Source organism: Trypanosoma theileri (genome assembly GCF_002087225.1).
Source record: "Trypanosoma theileri isolate Edinburgh chromosome Unknown TM35_Tth_4_V1, whole genome shotgun sequence".
Taxonomy (NCBI): domain Eukaryota; phylum Euglenozoa; class Kinetoplastea; order Trypanosomatida; family Trypanosomatidae; genus Trypanosoma; species Trypanosoma theileri.
The window spans coordinates 621,326-640,637 of record NW_021639846.1 but is presented as its reverse complement, the minus strand read 5'-3'; the positions used below and the strand labels follow the sequence as shown (position 1 = coordinate 640,637).

The 19,312-nt window shown below is 37.6% G+C and overlaps 11 protein-coding genes across 11 annotated transcripts; all 11 read right to left on the bottom strand.

Moving 5' to 3' along the window:
* Window positions 1–99: 99 nt before the first annotated feature.
* TM35_000043820 (chaperone DnaJ protein) lies at window positions 100–1,470 on the bottom strand (the record flags this gene model as incomplete). The annotated part of the gene is made up of 1 exon (XM_029022576.1): window positions 100–1,470. One exon carries the CDS (start codon window positions 1,468–1,470, stop codon window positions 100–102), a length of 1,371 nt encoding a protein of 456 aa, XP_028886234.1.
* Window positions 1,471–1,906: 436 nt separating this feature from the next.
* TM35_000043810 (zinc finger protein, predicted) lies at window positions 1,907–3,121 on the bottom strand (the record flags this gene model as incomplete). The annotated part of the gene is made up of 1 exon (XM_029022575.1): window positions 1,907–3,121. The coding sequence occupies one exon, from the start codon at window positions 3,119–3,121 to the stop codon at window positions 1,907–1,909; it is 1,215 nt and encodes a 404-aa protein (XP_028886233.1).
* Window positions 3,122–3,536: 415 nt separating this feature from the next.
* Window positions 3,537–4,733, bottom strand: TM35_000043800 (uncharacterized protein; the record flags this gene model as incomplete). The annotated part of the gene is made up of 1 exon (XM_029022574.1): window positions 3,537–4,733. The coding sequence occupies one exon, from the start codon at window positions 4,731–4,733 to the stop codon at window positions 3,537–3,539; it is 1,197 nt and encodes a 398-aa protein (XP_028886232.1).
* Window positions 4,734–5,056: 323 nt separating this feature from the next.
* TM35_000043790 (lactoylglutathione lyase-like protein) lies at window positions 5,057–5,482 on the bottom strand (the record flags this gene model as incomplete). The annotated part of the gene is made up of 1 exon (XM_029022573.1): window positions 5,057–5,482. The coding sequence occupies one exon, from the start codon at window positions 5,480–5,482 to the stop codon at window positions 5,057–5,059; it is 426 nt and encodes a 141-aa protein (XP_028886231.1).
* A 470-nt stretch (window positions 5,483–5,952) lies between these two features.
* TM35_000043780 (phospholipase A2-like protein) lies at window positions 5,953–7,269 on the bottom strand (the record flags this gene model as incomplete). Its single annotated transcript, XM_029022572.1, has 1 exon — window positions 5,953–7,269. One exon carries the CDS (start codon window positions 7,267–7,269, stop codon window positions 5,953–5,955), a length of 1,317 nt encoding a protein of 438 aa, XP_028886230.1.
* A 260-nt stretch (window positions 7,270–7,529) lies between these two features.
* On the bottom strand, window positions 7,530–8,669 carry TM35_000043770 (phospholipase A2-like protein; the record flags this gene model as incomplete). The annotated part of the gene is made up of 1 exon (XM_029022571.1): window positions 7,530–8,669. The coding sequence occupies one exon, from the start codon at window positions 8,667–8,669 to the stop codon at window positions 7,530–7,532; it is 1,140 nt and encodes a 379-aa protein (XP_028886229.1).
* Window positions 8,670–9,066: 397 nt separating this feature from the next.
* TM35_000043760 (putative prenyl protein specific carboxyl methyltransferase) lies at window positions 9,067–9,816 on the bottom strand (the record flags this gene model as incomplete). Its single annotated transcript, XM_029022570.1, has 1 exon — window positions 9,067–9,816. One exon carries the CDS (start codon window positions 9,814–9,816, stop codon window positions 9,067–9,069), a length of 750 nt encoding a protein of 249 aa, XP_028886228.1.
* A 736-nt stretch (window positions 9,817–10,552) lies between these two features.
* TM35_000043750 (uncharacterized protein) lies at window positions 10,553–11,368 on the bottom strand (the record flags this gene model as incomplete). Its single annotated transcript, XM_029022569.1, has 1 exon — window positions 10,553–11,368. The coding sequence occupies one exon, from the start codon at window positions 11,366–11,368 to the stop codon at window positions 10,553–10,555; it is 816 nt and encodes a 271-aa protein (XP_028886227.1).
* A 661-nt stretch (window positions 11,369–12,029) lies between these two features.
* TM35_000043740 (putative nucleic acid binding protein) lies at window positions 12,030–13,157 on the bottom strand (the record flags this gene model as incomplete). The annotated part of the gene is made up of 1 exon (XM_029022568.1): window positions 12,030–13,157. One exon carries the CDS (start codon window positions 13,155–13,157, stop codon window positions 12,030–12,032), a length of 1,128 nt encoding a protein of 375 aa, XP_028886226.1.
* A 608-nt stretch (window positions 13,158–13,765) lies between these two features.
* On the bottom strand, window positions 13,766–14,821 carry TM35_000043730 (uncharacterized protein; the record flags this gene model as incomplete). Its single annotated transcript, XM_029022567.1, has 1 exon — window positions 13,766–14,821. One exon carries the CDS (start codon window positions 14,819–14,821, stop codon window positions 13,766–13,768), a length of 1,056 nt encoding a protein of 351 aa, XP_028886225.1.
* Window positions 14,822–15,600: 779 nt separating this feature from the next.
* Window positions 15,601–19,254, bottom strand: TM35_000043720 (putative ubiquitin-activating enzyme e1; the record flags this gene model as incomplete). The annotated part of the gene is made up of 1 exon (XM_029022566.1): window positions 15,601–19,254. One exon carries the CDS (start codon window positions 19,252–19,254, stop codon window positions 15,601–15,603), a length of 3,654 nt encoding a protein of 1,217 aa, XP_028886224.1.
* Between the last annotated feature and the right edge of the window lie 58 nt (window positions 19,255–19,312).

Genomic DNA, 19,312 nt, shown 5'->3' with positions numbered 1-19,312 from the left:
TATATATATATATATATATATATATGTATATATTAGAAACAAGGTAAATCAAGAAATTTTGTGTGCTACAGTGGTAAACTGTAAGGAGTTTCTCAGTATCTACTGATGCACACATTCCGCTTGCTGTGATCTGCGACCACCACGGCCATTACTACCACCACCGCGACGACCCATTCCGCCGCTTTCCTGCGCATCCCAGTTTTCACGCATGGAGTCCTCAAACTCATGAGTGTTTTCTCGCATTACACGTGCAGTAACAACTGAGTTAGCAGAGGCATCAGAAGATTCATTTGGAGCTCCAAAGGCACTTATAATAGCTTCACGTTGTTGTTTTGTTAATTTCTGTGGCATTTTCATATGTGTCATCACATAAAGGTCACCACGTCCACCATTAGAACTAGGCATTCCTTCTCCCGGTACCTTAAGAACACTGTTTGGTTTAAGAACAGTATCATTTGGAACGTGAACAGAAATAACACGACCATCCAACATTTTTAATGACATTTGTACACGTAAAAGAGCCTCAGAAAGTGAAACTTCCTTCGTAATTAATAAATCATCCCCACGACGTGTAAATTTCTTATGTGGAGTCACTTCCACATGTACATGCAGATCCCCTGGTTCAGCATCCGGCATAGTCCCACCCTCACCCCGCACCACCAACGTCACATTTGCCGGCACACCAGCGGGAATATCAATATTCACATCCTGCGCGATGTGCCGATAGCCCAAACCGTGACACTTTGGACAATTATCTTCCGCCTTCGCCATCGTGCCGGAGCCTGAACATCTACTACACTGGGAGACGGTTTGTTGAACCATGCCAGGTCCCATACGATGTTGATGCACAACATGTCCACTACCATCACAATGTGTACATTTGGGTTTTTTGGTTTGACTCTTTGTACCAAATCCACGACAATCTGCACAAATAACGGGTCGATTAACTCGTAGTGTTTTACTCACGCCTTTATACACTTCCTCCAGCGTCATGCGTATCTTTACCTCAATGGGTGAGACCTGCTGTGGTCCACGGCGTACATCCCCACCAAATCCCCCCATTCCGCCTTTAAAGAACTCAGCGAAGATGTCCTCCGCGGAGCGACCACCGAAGCCGCCGCCCATTCCACCCGCGGCGTCCATATTAGAAGCGGCCTCTGATCCGTACTGATCATACACCCGGCGTTTATCTTCACTACTAAGGCATTCATACGCCTCTGCAACCTCCGCAAAGTCTTCCTTCTTACCACCTTGATCGGGGTGGGTCTCGAGTGCTCGCTTGCGGTATGCCTTCTTGATCTCCGCCGGGGTTGCCGTGCGACTTACACCAAGAATCTTGTAATAGTCCTTTCCCCCACTGCTCGACAGCCGTAGTGAGAAAACGGATGGGTAGGCGGTTGAGGTTGTCGTTGTCGTAGCACCAGCGGCCCACCGTCGCCAAAGCGCAGATAGAGGAGTTGAACGAAACATGACTCCCAAGGCGATTGGAACAAGTGGTTACAGAGAAATTACCCCCAAATGGAGAAAATTAATAAAATTAACAGAATGCTGGCAACAATAATAGTACGAAGAAACGAAAAAAAAAAACTCTTAAAATACTTTTTTCCTCTTCCTTCGTCTATATAATATATATAAATATATTAAATTGGGAGAAGAGAATAAAAAAAAAAAGAAAAAGAAAAGAAAAGAAAAGAAATAAAAGAAGAGATTTAAAGAGAAACAAGTGACACAAATTAAATCAAATCGTCTGGGATTAAAGAATAAAAGAAATTTCCAAAAGAAAAAAAAAGAGAGAATACAATTTCATTCAAATTTCGCTTCGAGTTTTTTTTTTTTTGGTTCTCTTTTCAACAACAACAACAATAATAAAAGAAAGAACAATCATGTAATCATAATAGACCCATCGTTATGAGGGCGGAGGATCACCGAAAAACTTTTGCTGACGAAGTGCCTTGTGACAATTTGCACTACTATGTGCACCCCCACAATGTTTACAAGGATTTGTTCGAAAACAACTTGCACCGGTGTGTCCAAGTTGTCCACACTTTTCACACTTAAGAAGCTGCGGATGTTTCTTAAAACAATTTCGTGCGGTATGTCCATTCTCTCCACAGAAACTACACTTCATTTTTCCATTTTGTTTCTTAAAGCATTCCGCCTCTGTATGGCCTTTAGCCCCACAGAAATGACAAACCCCACCTGGTCCAATATACCGTTCTAACCAAGTAATATTAACTTCCGCTGGAGTGGCATCTGCCTCTTCTGTAACGGGTTTACCAATAGCGTAATGCTGCACATACTGCGCTGTGAGTCTTTCTACAGATACGGCATCAATAGGAACTTTATTATTATGATTTCCCACCAGATAATTAGAAAGAAGTAAAATATGCCGTACATCATCCGCTGCGTACTCTAGAAAGTGATCTGGTAAAGGACGAACATCCCAAACAGGACGATTTCCTAATGTCATTGCGGCCTGAACGGCGGAATCGCCTTCCTGCCGTGTAAGTCCGGCAACATTCTTAAGAACATAAGTCATTCCAGAACGACGATTGACACTACGAAGTTTCCATTGCATAGCAGTAAAAAAAAGTTGTAGATCCAATAAACCTTCTGGTTTTAATCCTAATTGACAACTAAGAGCTTCTACATCACGTCTACAATCAAAAAGTAATTTTCGTATTTTCTTGTCATCCAATAATGGTTTTACACTCTTAACAAAGGCTGGGGCTGTTAAAGTGAGTACGTCAAAGAGAAATACCACCGGTTTAGCATCTGAACATGCCTGAACAAGTGAAATACGCCCAAGTTGTTTGGCTTGCTCTGTTGTACAGAAAGCCTCAATGTCAAGTGCAATAGTAGAGGCTTTTAATAGTGAATCCACCGCCTTATCAAGTTTCTCTGGTGTATCTACCACCTCATAAGGATACTTTAAGATATCGGATGAGGATGTTGATGTTAATGATGGTGATGATGATACTGAAGAAGATACATTTGTTGTTACTGTTGACTGTGCTAATGTGGATGTAGAGGAACTTTCATTTGGAGACGATTTCGCCGTGACACTTGTGAGTATTCGCGATGGTCTCCATAATCGCGAAATCCCTACACAACGCAGCATACCTTAACTTCCTTCTCTAATTTAAATAAAATAAAAAAATAAAAATAGGAGAAAACATAAGAGGAAAAAGGAAGAAAAAATTGTAAAAACAGTGGAATGATAACAACAAGATATATCCACTACTGTGATCATTGTTCCAAGAGCGAAGAAAAAAAAAAGAAAAAAGCAAATAATAACAATAATAACAACAATAAGATCATCATCCAATTCACACAGAAATAGACAGATACAGACACACTGTCGCAAGCAAAGCCAAATCAAGAAAAAAGCAAATAGGGTGAAAAGTATACATATAGTATGTACTACTGAAAAAAAAAAGAAATAACAACCAAAAAAAAAAAAAAAAACAAGAACAAAATAAAATGAATTAATTAAAAAAAAAATACAATAAGAAAAAAAAACCCATTACTTTCATTCAGCTCACTTGTAACATTTCCAAGTAGTTCTTAATCATAAATAAAAAAACACCTTCTTTACGAACTACCTCTTGTGTGGGACGGTCCTCCACCCATTGCTCATACATTTCAGGAGCAGGTGGTCGCCCAAAAATAAGTATTTCTGGTTGCAGTAATAATGAACGTTGTTTATTATTATCACGTGGTCCTTCAAAGTGAAGTACTACAAGTGCCGCATCTTGTTGAACTGTATGCTTTGGTTTCATATACAGTAAACGTCTCTTTACACGTTCCATCATACCTCTATGAACAAATGTGGTGTTTAACAAGTGTTTAAGTGTATTCTGTCGATGTCCAAACCAAACTTCACATGGTCGAATTCCCCAACCCCATTCATAACGTGCAGTTCCATATACACGAAGAGCGGCATTAGATGGAATAATAGCATCTATATCTCGTGAAGTCCATGAGTTTTCCTGCACTTCCTGCAATATGGATACTTTAGATCGTAAAAGTGGTGAAAAGGTTACTACAGTGGGATTTGTATCACTTCTTAAAGGAATAATAACATAATCGTGTCCATCAAACCCTTTCGTTGCCCGTGGCTCATGATAAAATTTACCACTTGGGGAGTATTCCACGTAAACATGACGAAGACGTCCAACACCCTCAAATGTTCGTTGGACTTTATCTACTAAGAAACGCAGTGTTGCTGGCATGGCTTCATATCGAATACGATCACCTGTTCCCCATGGAGCTTTCATTAATTGAATATCTTCTGCATGATCGGAAATAATAGAAGTCTCTTTATAACATTTCAAATCCACATCATTAGAATTTTCCTTATTCTTATTATTCTTATTCTCATAAAAATCAAATTTCCTGGGATCTATTTTCTGTCCAAAGAGTGAGACCCAACGTACAACCTCATCCATCAACACATTTCTCTCTTCAACTGAAAGTACATCACGATTTACATACAATCCAATATTTTCATTTACCGCTAATGTCACACCACTTCCTTCTTTCTGATACGATGGGGAAACTCCGCGGAAAAAGTCCATATCATTCATTGTGATGGGTGGATAGACTGTGTTATCGGGATCCATGAGTTCCTCTCGCCATTGATACGCTAGACGTTTACGTGAGGCAATAAAGCCACCAACGAATACAGTGGGAATGGCAAGCCCAACAAACCAGGAGCCAGCCCCAAGCATGATCACACCTTTAACAACATCAAGAAGAAGAAAGAGAATAGGAAAAAAGTTAGAAAAGAGAGATGGGAGATCAAGGATGAAGTTGTGAAAACATAATACATATGCAAAAAAAAAAAAAAAAAACACTCACATCCGTACTCAGAGAGACATTTCGGAACAATAAAGAGAAAAGTGGTTTTTTCTTTATACCTCAAATCCCACAAATAATAATAATAATAATAATAATAATAATAATAATAAAACAGTCTTCACGTCCTTTAATTTTAAGGCTAAGTCTAAAATAAGGATTAATAAATAAGTTTTTTTTTCTTTTTTCTACCCCTTTAAGCAGTTCCCTGCTCCTCCATATGTTTCTTAGCCTTATCCATCATTTGTTTGGTATTCAATAACTCAATATAGTACCCATCAGGATCCACGATAAATGCCATAAATCCATCACCACTCTCGTAGTCAATAGTCACATTCATCTTCTTTAAACGCGAAACTTCCTCATTTACATCCTCCACACCAATTGCAATGTGTCCGTAGGCATCACCATGCTTGTACTCACTTTGTCCATAGTTATAGGTAAGCTCTAGCACTGCAGTTTCGCTCTCGGTACCGTAGCCAAGGAAAACCAGAGTAAATTTATCCTCTGGGCAATCCCACTTACGAAGAAGGCGCATCCCAAGAGCCTCTGTATAGAATTTAATACTGCGCTCGAGATCTCCCACACGAATCATTGTGTGCAAAAGGCGTCGTGTTGGCATGATGGTGTTTCTTTTTATTTTTTATTTTCTTTTTTTTAAAGGTGAAAATACCTCAAGAAAAAAAAATAATAGTAATAATAATAGTATATACTTACTTCTTTGCTGGTAAAGCTTTAATTTTAGTAGGAAAGGTTAACAGGGAAGGTACAAGAAGAATAAAAGGATGAGGAGTAAGAACAAGAAAAAAAAAACAAGAACCAAAGCGTCAATTTAAAAGGAATAAGAAGATTAATAGATAAGTAAATATCATAAAAATTCCTATCGAATTGCTAAGATTATTAAACGCGCCCATGCATGAATATTGCAAAGAAAAAAAAAGAAGAACAATAACAACAAAACCATTTTATACGGAGGAAATTTCTTTTTATAATTATACACACAAAATGTACACATATAATATGCATTATGTGTACTTGTATGAACAATATATATATATAGATATTAATTCGGATAATTTTCACTCTTAAATGTTATGAATTCGTTTGATCCATGTATTGTTTAGCAACACGTATAAGAGTGTTAGAACATTCCACAATACGTGCTCTTGAAGGAACAACTGCATTCAATTTACCGTGCATAACAGGACTTAACACACAAAGATCAGATACAAAGTAATGATTTGTATCAGGTGTTTTTTCCGTAAAAAAGAAAGAATGTTTTAATTCTTCCGTAAAAGAAGCAAAAAAAGTTTGACCCAGTACAGCAGATGTAACTCGTTGAAAAAAATCCCAAATTTCCTTATCCTTTGACCAATTCTCTGAGAATACCATATAAGTTGGTGTTGTATATCGCATTTTACCTTCTGCTATTGGTTGAAAGAAGTGTTCATTCTGTAAAGGCAGGTGCCATGGGTCAAATACAATAACACTTTTCACTGATTTCTTACCCGGTACTTGTTCTTCTTGTAAAGCCGCTGCAAGTGCGGTGGCTCCACCAAAGGAATGTCCAGAGAGATGAAGTTGTAATGGTTCCTTCAGATACTTTTGTATATCTAACTCCTCATATCCAATTTCTTTCCAAAAGTCCATCTCTTTTATTCGATTTAATGTATGTCGTAATTCGCGTACACGTTGAGTGAGTTGAGCTTCTCGCACAGGTACTTCCCATCCAAGATGTTTAAAAGGAACATCATTTCCTTCACTCTTATCACCTTGAACAATTCGTGTAAAGGAGGCACTACCATCACAGTGCCCAATACTTATCACAATAGCCCCTCGAGCGGCAAGATCCGCACATAAACAACCATAGAATTGATAATGCCCACTGAGACCATGACTAAAAACAATAATGGGTGGTGGTGTTTTTAAATCATTCAGTGGAATAGGTGGAGCATCTGGTGAAACTTTCAGTCGTACAAATAACAAATCTTTCATTACGTAAAGTGGTACTTTTCCATATGAGGCCATTCCACTTAAATAGATAGGATCATTAAAAGGAACATATGGTGCACCCCTCTTCTGCGGAGGAGTATTAGTGGGATAAAAAATGGCTAATGGTGGAAGAGACTGAGAGCGATTACCATCCAAGTGGACCAAACCAACATGATAATGACCGCCAATAGGTCCAATAATAGGAAGAGGCAATATTGTAAAGAAGACAGCCGTTACAAGAATTCCAAGAATGATCATTAAAATAGACCAAAATAGTAAACCTCCACGAATGCATAGTAGTAAGGCTAGAATTAAAGATGCGGTAATAGGGATACTATGGAATGACACCAAATAGTCTAAAAAAGAATTTGGTGGACCAGAAAAAAACCCATCATATGCTCCTAGGAATGATTTCATTATTTCGGTTGGATTGTATGAGGGCTGAATAGAGATGATCTTTCGTACACAAGTATAGACCAAAAAAAAAAGAAAAAAAAAACTTCACTTGATACACAATAGAATTTAAGAAAAAAAAATATTACAATCTAATCCATTCATCAAAAATAATAATAATAAAAAAAAAGAACAAGCGAAGGGTGTCCCATTTCTTTTTTCTTTTTTTTTTGATTTCTGTGTACACCCTCATTTCCTAATCAAAAAAAAAAAAAAAAACAAGGCTACACCAGACTTGTAGTGGTTTCATTATCACATCCCTGAGCGAAACGCATGATTTCTTTCGCCACTAACGGTATAAAAGTTGAGGATTTTTTCGAAGCAAATCGTTTTCTTTTCGTGACTGGAATTAATAAACCCATATCCGTTACACTTGTATGATCTGTCCCAATATGTGTTGTGCGGATACAGCAAACTCCAGAAGAGGTGAGAAATTCCTTTAGTTCTTCTTCCTGCATACTATGTTCCCGGCGTTTACTCCACTCTTCAGAATCCATTAGTTGTATACGAATATGTGTTGGAATAGATTGTTGTCCACGAGTTAAATCATCCACAAGACTTAGCGGCCAAACATCCATTGCTGTAATAGATCCAATCATCTGTGTAATAGAGAGAGGAGCTTTGAAAGCCACTGCTAACATGGTTAAAGCCCCAAGTCCATGTCCAATAAGATTCACTTTAGCTCCTGAAGAGAGGAATGTTTGCCATTCGGATGGTCTTACTTGCAATTGTTGTAGCATTTCTCCTTTTGAAAATCCTTCAATAGCATGAATAACATCCTCTACACGTTTGTTTAACTGTGTCATCCATCGTTCATGAATTAAATTTCGATCTTGTAAACAATCTTCCCCATTCGTTACGAGAGAACCACTTCTGCTTTTCCTACCACTCATATCTGTATTGTCCGAATGAAGAACAGTATAGACTAATGCCCCACATGAAGCTAATGATAAGGCGAGATCAGAATAAGATAAATGATGTGTCCCAACGGCGTGACTAATAATAAATACTTGTCGTGGTTCTCCCTTGTGGGTCATTAAGGAAACAACACTTGCATTTCGAGTACATGGAATGCGAACAAGTTTTAAATGTTTTAACCAGAGAGATCGTACACCAGCTTGTTTCGCCATCGTATAAATAAAACGTGTATCATTACCAGGAAGCCAAGGTTCTCCTTCAATGGGTTTAATAAAGGTAGGATAGTATACAGCAAGATTACGGGATAAATGACGAATACCTACATGATGAGCTCCACCTGACTTTAATGGAGAAACGGGGAGAATAATAAAGAGTGCCAATGTACTGAGAGAACCGACTGTAAAAAACAATAACGCCCAGACGGCGGAGTTTGGTGAAAGAAACATTACAAGAGCACTGAGTAGTATGCAACTCTCAAGCGGAAGGAGATGCAGAGAGAGTAACCAATCCCTAGATAGATACTTCATGGAAGGTAGCAAACTAGTTTTTTTTTTTCTTTGTATTTTTTTTTTCTCTTTTTTGGGGGAGGCCTTTTTTTTTTTTTTTTGTCAACACAAGAAAAGAAGATCTTCCCTTCACTGCACTAAAAAGCAAAAAGAAGATAAAATGTAAGAGAAAAGAGAATAATAATAATAATAATAATAATAATAATAATAATAATAAATAAATAAATAAAAGTATTGTAGAAGAGAACATATACCTCAATTCATGACTCTCTCTCTCCTTAGATTCAGCAAAGGTGCAAAAACAACAAGTATATATATATATATATATATATATAATTTAATGAATAAAAGGGATACCAACCCACGTTCGTACCTTATACGCTTTATATCGATCACCAAAGAACTCTTCACTCGATAGTAACTCCTCTTCATAAGGAATACGTTTCGCAAAGAAAACCCATGTCACTACTGTGTGAAGAACCAAACAGATAGGATTTGCCAATAACAATTGCGAACATACGGTCCTCCAAAAGAAACCAAAGTATGCAGGATGTCTTAATACAGCGTAAATACCATCCTCTACCAACACATGATTCGATCGCCGCTCATGTTCAATGATAAGTGAAAAGTTTGATCCACAATGCAACATCCCACCAACCCGCACAAAATAAAAGACTACTGTCAACACCGCTGCGATCGTAACAGTAGTGTAGTTGAGTCGCAGTAACCACGACCATGGTGAGTCCAGTGATATCTTCCAACTCTCCGGGATGAAGAGCCACTCCACCAGAAACTCCACCCACGCCGCAGTTGTGGCTAATATATATTCCTTTGAGTGATAAAGCATAAAAGTATCGGGATGCGTATCGTGTCGACGCAGTGAGGCCGCTACGAGGAACTCACACATGTGAAAGAGTACCATGGTGGATATAATGTAAACACCAGCCGCATATTCTCCTACACTTTTGGTGTAAAATAAACTATGAAGAATTAGAGTTACACCAAACATAAAGGTTGCACCAAGGAAAAATGCAATAAGAGCAATTTCTCGAACGAGATTGCGCTTCAATTGTCGGTCAAGATTCATTTCCACCTACACGCATATATACGCAATCAAAGGAACTCCTAAACACCTCAAACCGCTCCAATACGCAAAATATTCTTTAAACTTATTACAAATGTAATAGTGGAACCAAAGGAAAAAAAAAAAGAAAAGAAAAGAAAAAATATTTTACAAGGAAAAATAAGGGGTAACATTATAGAAGGAGAAAAAAAAAAAGAACACCAGTTATCTATTCTACATTAAAGAAAGATTGAAATTATATATATATATATATATAGAAAGAGAAAGAGAAGGTAGACACGGCAATCAACGTACATACACACATACACAAAGACAGGCAAAAAGACACAAAATGTGTCTGAGCACTAGTACTAGTACTAAAGATGCGACCCACCATCATTAACTAAAACTAATATTTTCCAGGTATGGGGAGAAATATAGTTGTAATGAAAAAGGGAGAGCACCACAAGAAAAAAAAAATATATATATACATATAATCATACTAATAATAATTACAGTAATAATCATACCCGCGTTACCCTACCCTACCCAACACCCCTCTGACATTCCCTGTTCACCCTCATAATAAACGTAATACTTTTTTTTTTTCCACTACACTAACAACACTGCAAAGAGAAAAAAAATAAAATAAAAAGGAAAAGGAAGACCAGAAAAAAAAATAAAAACTTCTTTTTCCTGTTTCCATTCCTTTATTATTATTATTATTATTATTATTATTATTATTATTATTATTATTTACTTAGTTTCTCCATTCGTCATGATCATTTCCTTTACTAGTGCGACCAAAAGCCCATTGTCCTCTATAGTATTCTTCTACAAGTTCATCCGGATAATCGTGAACCCCACAGAAGGGCATATAAATAGGCATACCTTTATTAATTACCCAACGTGAATAACCAGCTTCCTCTAATGCCCGACGCTCAGGATTCACCAAGAGACCAGGTGCAGATACCCACATGGGATCCCGTGAGAATATTTCACCCGCGTTAATAGGTGAGAACTCATCATACTTAATATTAAATGGCAATGGCATACCAAGACGTGAGTTGTGTCCCCATTCTCCTCGTGCCTTTACTTGTGCAGGTGTGTGTGCGGCATTACCCTGCATCCACTTCATCCACATTGGTGAAGCGGTGTGTGGGGCTTGTCCACGAAACCAGTGAGGATCTTTGGGTTCCACCATACGCACATGGAAACTTGCTTGTGAGCGACGGGCTAACCAATATTTATTTCCATTCTCATCTTTACCCACAAATATCTTTTCATCCTTTCGTCGCCATGGTTCACCAATATAATAATGTCGTTTTATTGATCCCCATAGACCAAACATACGAAAATCGTGAATAATCCATCGAAGTCTATTCCACGTGAAGGAGTCTTTCCACGGTATATCACTCTGACGATGATGATGACGGGGAAATGGATGGGCGTCGTCGTGGCATTTCGTGTAGACAAAATTCTTTGATCCACACAGTGAGGCACGGGAGGCCATTTGGGCATACTTCTGCGCCATTGGGTTATTTCCAACAGCACCATATGTGAAGATGCTGGTCATTTTCTTATATACAGAGAAATATACTACACACACACACACACTCTCTCTCTCTATCTATATATATATATATATATACTTAATGGGTATTTCTTTTTTTTTTTTTATATTATTATCTCTTCTCGAGCCCTCTTTCCAGCCTACTTGTTGTTGTTGTGGTGGTTGATATTACCCTAGAGAAGAATAATAAAAATAAGAACAAATAGATTTAACTCACTTTCCTATTTGCACTCACCTTGTTGAATAACTACGATGATTACAAAATACAAAAAAGAAAATCCAGTCTCTTTAGTGGTTTATATTACAGAAGAAATATGCAAAAAAAGAAAAAGATGAAGAAAAAGAAAAGAATATTTAGAACCATAAGAGTAAAAAAAATACAGAGAAAGTAAATAAATAATTCCTATATTACACCTACTGTTACTCAATAGTGATAGAGAGAGAAAGAGTAAGGTGTCAAACCAAAAAAAAAAAAAAAAAAACGACTCGTCTGTGAAAAGTTCAATTCGTGAGAGGAAAACTCATCTTTTCTTCTTCTTAATTTAATCGGACGATCAGAGTCACAAACATCTATCTCACTCATTGTTTCGTATGAAGAAGAAGAAGAATAAGAAAAACAACAACAAAATAACAAAATAAAAAACACATATTTAATCGTTTCCCTTTACTTTCCTGCAAGAAGGGCTTCAATAAGTTTTCGTTCCTCCACTGCCTCTGTAACATCTGGTACACTTAGTGGTTTACTGCAGCCAGGACACAGTAACGGGTCTACATCCGGATCATCACAACTAATCATTTCTTCTACTTTCTCAGTAAAACAACTTCCACACAAGAGAGTACCACAACAAGGGGTTTTCATCGCATTTTTTGCCAATACTTTATCCCAACCACATAATAACTTTGTCTGTGTTGCGGTAGTATTATTATTAGTTGTAGTATTCGCCGTTTCTTCCTCTCCTTCTTTTTTTTCATTTCTCTCATCCTCCCCATTATTTTCCTTCACCACATCCACTACATCTGTTACTGTGGTCACCACACCAGTGAAACTCGCATTATCCAATCGTCTCTTCACTAAACGACCATCACGAGTGACAAACTTTGCGGCTGGATCATCCATTGTACACTCCACCAACATAGTTTCTGGAATCCCTGTTGGGAGAGATAACAACTTCAATCCTCTTGGGCCTTTTGCCCCTGGACAGTGTTGAATAAGATGTCCCTTCTTTCCACAGTTGTGGCAAATATACCCAGGCGGTGGGGGACGAAAGGAATCCTCACGATTTCCTCCCGGTCCTCCCATTGGGCGATTACGCATTTGCCGCATCCGCCAACTACCAACCTCATCAATTCCTGTTTCCACCGCAACGGCTTCACTGAGTTGGGCCAAACGTTCCTCCTCTGTTAACGGCGCGGCTTCTTCTTCCTCTTTCTTTCCTCGTCTAGACAATATACGCCCTGCGGCATTACTACTACTAGCACTTGTTGTTGTTCCTCCTGTAGTTCCTGTAGTAGTAGTAGTAGTTGTTGTTGTTGTTTCTCGTTCACGTTTGGGTGGTGGTCTACCAGAGGCGATGTGCCGCACGACTTCGACAACGGTGTAAGCGGGAAGTTCCTCCTCTGGATGGAGATAGTCTGAACTCCCCGATACAAAAATGTCAATTTCCTCCGGCGATCCACTCAACTTCTCTGCAATCGCCTCTTTGATTTCCCGGCACGATATCACTCGCTGGGGAACATCTATAATTCCAACATGATTACTGGATCGTAGTTTAAACGTAATGGTCGCCACCATTACAGTATAGATGAGAAGAATAAAAATAGAAATAACACCGAGTTTCTTTTTTTTTTTGTTTATTTTTTCTTATTTGGTTTATTTGTTTAAAAAAGAGAAACTTATGTGAGCCTATCCTATTCCTGTTGATATTCCCCGAATCTCGTAAGAGTGATGGGAGTAGCGCACTGGTACTATCTTATAGAAAACTTCTTCTATAGATAACCAACTACAAGGTATAACTTCACCCCAGAGAGGAGAAAAAGAAAAATAAGAATAGGAACAATAAGAAGAAAAGTTAAAAACAAACAAATAAACATAGAGACATAGAAAAATACATCAATTTAAAAGAAAAAGAGAAAGCGTTCATTCATATCCCAAACTCCAAAGGTTGAAGAAGAGAAGAGTATTCAATGACACTGCCATTATACATATTTCTATTCCTTCTCTCTCCGTAAAAAAACAAAAAAAAAAAAAACGACACGATACATGAACAATAGTTCAGGAAAAGGCACAAAATTAAAAAAAAAAAGGGAGGAATTATAAGTAATGATGACAGTAAAAGAAATAAAAAAGAAAACAAATAAATAGAAGAGAAATACCTTTTAGATACACATTGCGTATCACTTTTATTCTGAATCTATTGAAGATTCAGCAGAATCACTACTACTCTCAAAACAAATGCGTCTAAGGGAAACTGGACGTTTTATGGATTGATCACACAAACCAGAAACGTCTAATATTTGTTCAGGTGAAATGGAAGAAAACTTGGAACGCAACTCACACTGTGCCGGAGTAGTTTGGATTCCCCTTCTAATAGAAATAGGTGGATCCACAGCCGATAAAGGTCTTCTAGAAGTTGGATGTTGAATGTGTTGAGTGGTATCTAACGACCCGCCTGCACTTTGAGAATATTTTCGACCCATCATAGATTCTTCTTCACATTGAGGTTCACACTTTACGTGAAGTGGCATGGACTCCGCCAGAGATCGACTAAAAGAAGAACTACTATAATGATGAGGATGTTGATAATGTTCACTATGAGATTCCCCTATTCTCTCACATGATTGAGTGGATGATGAGAGGAAACCCAAATCTCGTGTATTTTGTGCGGCGTACCCTTCAACTCTACGACGGTACTTTGTAACAAAATTCAATAAAGGTATCTTGGCATGAACACCCGGCCTTTGTTGTTTATTATTATTATTATTATTATTACTACTATTATTATTACTACACTCAATGGAAGGTACAGATGCCGCCGCACTTTCCACTTGTTCGTGTACTAGTATAGTTTCAGCATTAGGAGATTTACAAATCTCCCATATTATTTTATTAGATGGGGTAGTAGTAGTAGTTGGTTTTATTTTTGTTGGTGATGATGATAATAATAATGTTGGTTGTTGATCTTGATGATGATAATGAGGATGATGTGCACTCCATAGATTACACCACATTACTTCTTGTATTTGAGATGCAGAGAGAGTCGCTGCGCATGATTCTACTACCTTTCCATCTGTGTCTGCCGGTGGGTATCCCGACAATAGAGACGATGTGTTATTTTTCTGTGAAGAGATGGAATGCTTATGTGGACTCGTGTATTGTCTATCGTTTGCGACTGCTGACCACCGAATGAGAGGAGAGACTCCACGTTGTTGTTTTTCTTGTTGTGATTGTGATTCCATACCTGATCCAACCCTGAGAGGAATGGGAGAGGAAAGAATAAGGAATAGATAACTAAAACATATATATATATATATATATATATATATATATAGGAGATTAATAAAGAAAACAAGAAAAAAAATATAAGAAGATTAGGAGAGAGAAAGTGATAGAGAAATGCACATTAAAAGAAGAAAAAGAATTATAGGTCCAAAAGAAATTAGATTATAAGAAGTAAAAGAAAGAAAAAAAGAAAAGTCTTTGAAAAACGTAATGATCATAATGATCAAAATAATAATAACAATAATAAAAATAATAATAATAATTACTAAAAATTTCGGAGTGGTTAAAGAAAAAATAAAAAAGAAAAGAAAAAAGAAAAAGACGAAAAAAAAAAAAAAACTCAAACTGCATCCGACATAGCAATTTGTCTACCCAATTACTAGTAGTTCATAGTTTCGTTCTTTGTTTTTCTTTTCTTTTCTCTTCATTGTTGCTGTTTACATTGTGAAGCTTGTAAATAAATAAATAAATAAATATATATATATATATATATATATATATATTTTCCCCTTCTTTTTCTTCTCTTTTCTTTTCTCTTTTCTCTCACAGGTGTTCCCCATCACTACCACTCCCAACTATTCTCACACCCCTTCCCAATATTTGTTTTTTTCTTCTTCTCTTCTGTTTTTCTTAACACTTTCTTTCTTTCCTTCCTTTTCTTTTCTCTTTTTCTTTTCTTTTCTTCTCTTCTTTTTGTCTTTTCCCCCTTTCCACGTTATTATTATCATTATCATCATCATTGTGTGATACGCAATCGTATCATAGCCGTCTCCACATCAATCTCATCAACTTCCATGTTCTCTTCATCCAGCGAGACGGTAACGGAAAGATCACAGAACTGCACACGATTCTGCCAAAATGGACACGGAAGTTTTCCACCCGCTTCTGCCGTCTTTTGTTGCTCAATAACTTCCATTAATGAACGATTGGTGTTGGCGTGTTTACGCGATCCATTCCACAACATTCCTTTACCCACACCTATACTAATCACTTCACATGATGAAGAGTTCGGAGGTAAAAGGGTGTTGAGTTTCTTTTCCAAACTTGTGGCGAATTCTAACACAGTAGTTTTTTTATTGATGGGAATTTCAATAGCATCATACTTTGTAAATCCATCCGGCACACGTATAATCTTTTTCTTATAGGTGTAATCCTGTTCAGGAAGATAACTGATTGCAATCTTGGTTCGATTTTTAATAGGGGCATCACGTTCAAAGAGAACATAATTATTAGTTCCCACATCAATCATTCCATTACGAAGACATGAAATATCTTTTTCTTGAAGTGTTTTAAAGTATTCAATAAGGGCAAGACCAGTAACAGCAGATGTGGTAGTGGAAATAGCTGGGATAATCTTTCCAGCAACGAGTTTTACTTTCATTCGATCTTGTGTAGGAATATCATAATTCTTTGCCCGAAGATTACTGGCGGCAGTTACAAAATCAATATGAAAGTTATCATCATCATCCTTTTCAAAATCCAATGCCATCATTTTTCTATCTCGACACTTTTCAGCTGTTTTGGTTACACTGGTAAGTATATTTAATAATTGTTCCTCTTTAGATTCCTCTGTTTGACCCGCTTTAGTTTTCTCAACAGTATCTAGAAGATCATCATCAAGGTTTTCCACAGTTCCGGGATGATAAACAGGTACTGTACATTTGCTGATTACACTGTTTAACCAATCTAATGATCGGTATTGTTTCATCCAACGATTATTTGGATCATTAAATCGAGGTTCATGTTTGATAGGGTGTAAACCATACATACTGGCGAAAAGATTAGAAGTAGCAATAAGGAATTCCGCAATATCTGGATCAGATGTAACTTTTTTGGGATCTATTTCCAATGCTGTTGGGTATTTACGATGACCAGACCAAAAATCTTCTCCATTCTTTTTCTTTGCATTCTTTGGAAATGATCGTTGAAGATCTTTAATACGATCACGGAAGAGAAGAAACATCATTTCCCAAGCACATTGAACACATTTATTCATATCTACACCTCCAGAAAGAACAGAAAGAACTTTTTGTATGGTATGTAAAGATCCAAGATTCTTTTCTACCAAACTTCTTCTTTCACCTGCACTTTGTGCTGCAGAAATTTCTTTTTTAATACGTTCTGTGAAAGCATTAGGGTCTTCCAGTAATTGTTCCACTGTTTGCATAGGAGAAACAAAGAAATCATCAAATTGTGCACGAGCCCATTCAATACAATGATCAAATATATAAGGAAAATTCCGTAATGTACACATAGGAATACCACCAGAGGCATCTGCCGCTCCACCATCTGAGTAAGATGTTGTTTTTCCAGGAACAATGATATCTACATTTCCTCCTGTTCCCATAGTTCCAGCTTCCACTAGAATCTTTTTAAACTTTACACATTGATCATCCACATAGAGACGGGTTTCCATATTATCAAGAGCATTTACCACCACATCCAAACTATTCCAAAACTTATCATGATAGATATGTTCCATAGAAGGACCTACATAATCTTGACGAGGATCAATTTTAGCATCTTTATTCATCATACGCATACGACCGGCTGCAGCAACAGATTTTGATTGTCCAACATTTTCTTCACGAAAAAGAAACTGTCGACTGAGGTTTGAAACTTCAATACGATCATTATCGGTAACTACAAGAGAACCTTTCTCTCCACATGCCAAACCACAAAGAGCAAAGTTTTTAATATTTTCACATCCCAATGCACCACATCCCACCATAAAAATATGAAGATTACCTAATTTTTCCTGAAATTTTTTCCCAAGCATGGCAATAAGATGATCATAACGAGAATTTTTGGGAGTATAATCGTTAGAATTACCATAGTTTGTACTGTTTGGAAGCATAGTCGCACAATTGAAATGAAACCATTGATATATAGGTGTATATCTACCTGTTATTTTTACAATTTCTTGAGCCACAACAGCACCGAATACAGCAGAAAGAGGTTGTAATTCTGCTTGAGAAATAAGTGATTGCGTATGAATAAAAGTTTCATCTATTGAATCCACTGTAAAATGAAAAGGTTTTGGTGGAGGTGCAAGACGATGTGGAAATTCTTCCTTTTCTGGTGGCAAAAGTACGTTAAAATCTTCTTCATTATATTTCATTTTTTCTTTTGCATTTTCAGCGTTAAGTGTCTTTGCAATGGAAAGTACTTCACTTGCCTCCTTCTCATTATGTAATAGGGGTAAACGTTTATGTTTTTCCACAAAATGCAGTAATGCCATTAAGCAAAGATGCGATTGTGATTCCTCTGATCCATCCATCATGGGACTGACAGGAACAAAACTTCCTGGTAATGTCAGTGCTTCCTTTAGTGGACGAAATTGTAATTCAGTGACTTCTTTCAATTCATGAAGAAAACCAGCCGTTTCATATGCGGAATATCCTTGACTTTCAAAAGAAGGATAAATACGTACAGTATCACGAGGATCACCTGTACACACCACTCCATCAAATACATGTCCATTCACACTTTCACCATTCTTTTTACACAATCCTTTGACTTCTGAAAACCTTATTTTTGTATAGTCTCTAAGGGCACCAGGTGTTTGTCCCTCTGGCGTTTCAAATCGAATACGTGTGTAGGAGGCCCCAGTCTTATCTTTCTTATTCACAACTTCCAAAATAGATTTCTGGATCATTGGACGACCATCCGGGTCCTTCACGGTGAAGTGATTCCCATGATCCACAAAAACAGAGCCAAGCACACCGCCCTGGAAGGCAAAAATAAAAGAAATGGCCGGTTTACGGGAACGACAAAAGTCATTCCATCGTGTGAGGGTTTTCATACTGCAATCAGGGGCAGCAGATGTGTAGACCACCGCATTCATATTCGACACAATTTCCTCCGTGAGAGTCTCCACCACACGAACCCGAACGTTTGGATTTAATTCCGCCACCAAACGCTGTGAAGCCTCTGCACGTGTGAGGGATGCCTTTATGGCTGCCTCTGTGATGGCGAAGTTAACACCCATATCTTTTGGCTCCACCCGTTTTGGATCGCAGAGAACAATGGAGTGAACACCCGCCATAGAGAGATTCTTTGCGGCCTCAATTCCCACACCACTGCAGCCAACAATGAGTACCTTAAAGGAGATGAGTTTTGTCATCGTCTCTAGACCATATGTCCCAATTGTGCGACTCTGTTTATCGAGGAATTTAGAGTCAATAGCGGCATCTGGAGAGCCAGGCTTTTTAACAGTGGTAGACATATCGTCAGCTCTCTTTTCACTTTGTGTTCCTTCAACAGTGGTTGGCGGATGATGTGAGGCAGATTCTGATCTGTAAAACTTATGATTACTATTACTAGTGTTGTTATTATGTGAACAAAGCGCAGAACAATTAGAATGGGAATCCCGAGTATGTTTTCGCATGTGAAATCTGTGATCAATAGATGGGGCGCATTAAAAAAAAAAAGAAAAACAAATATAT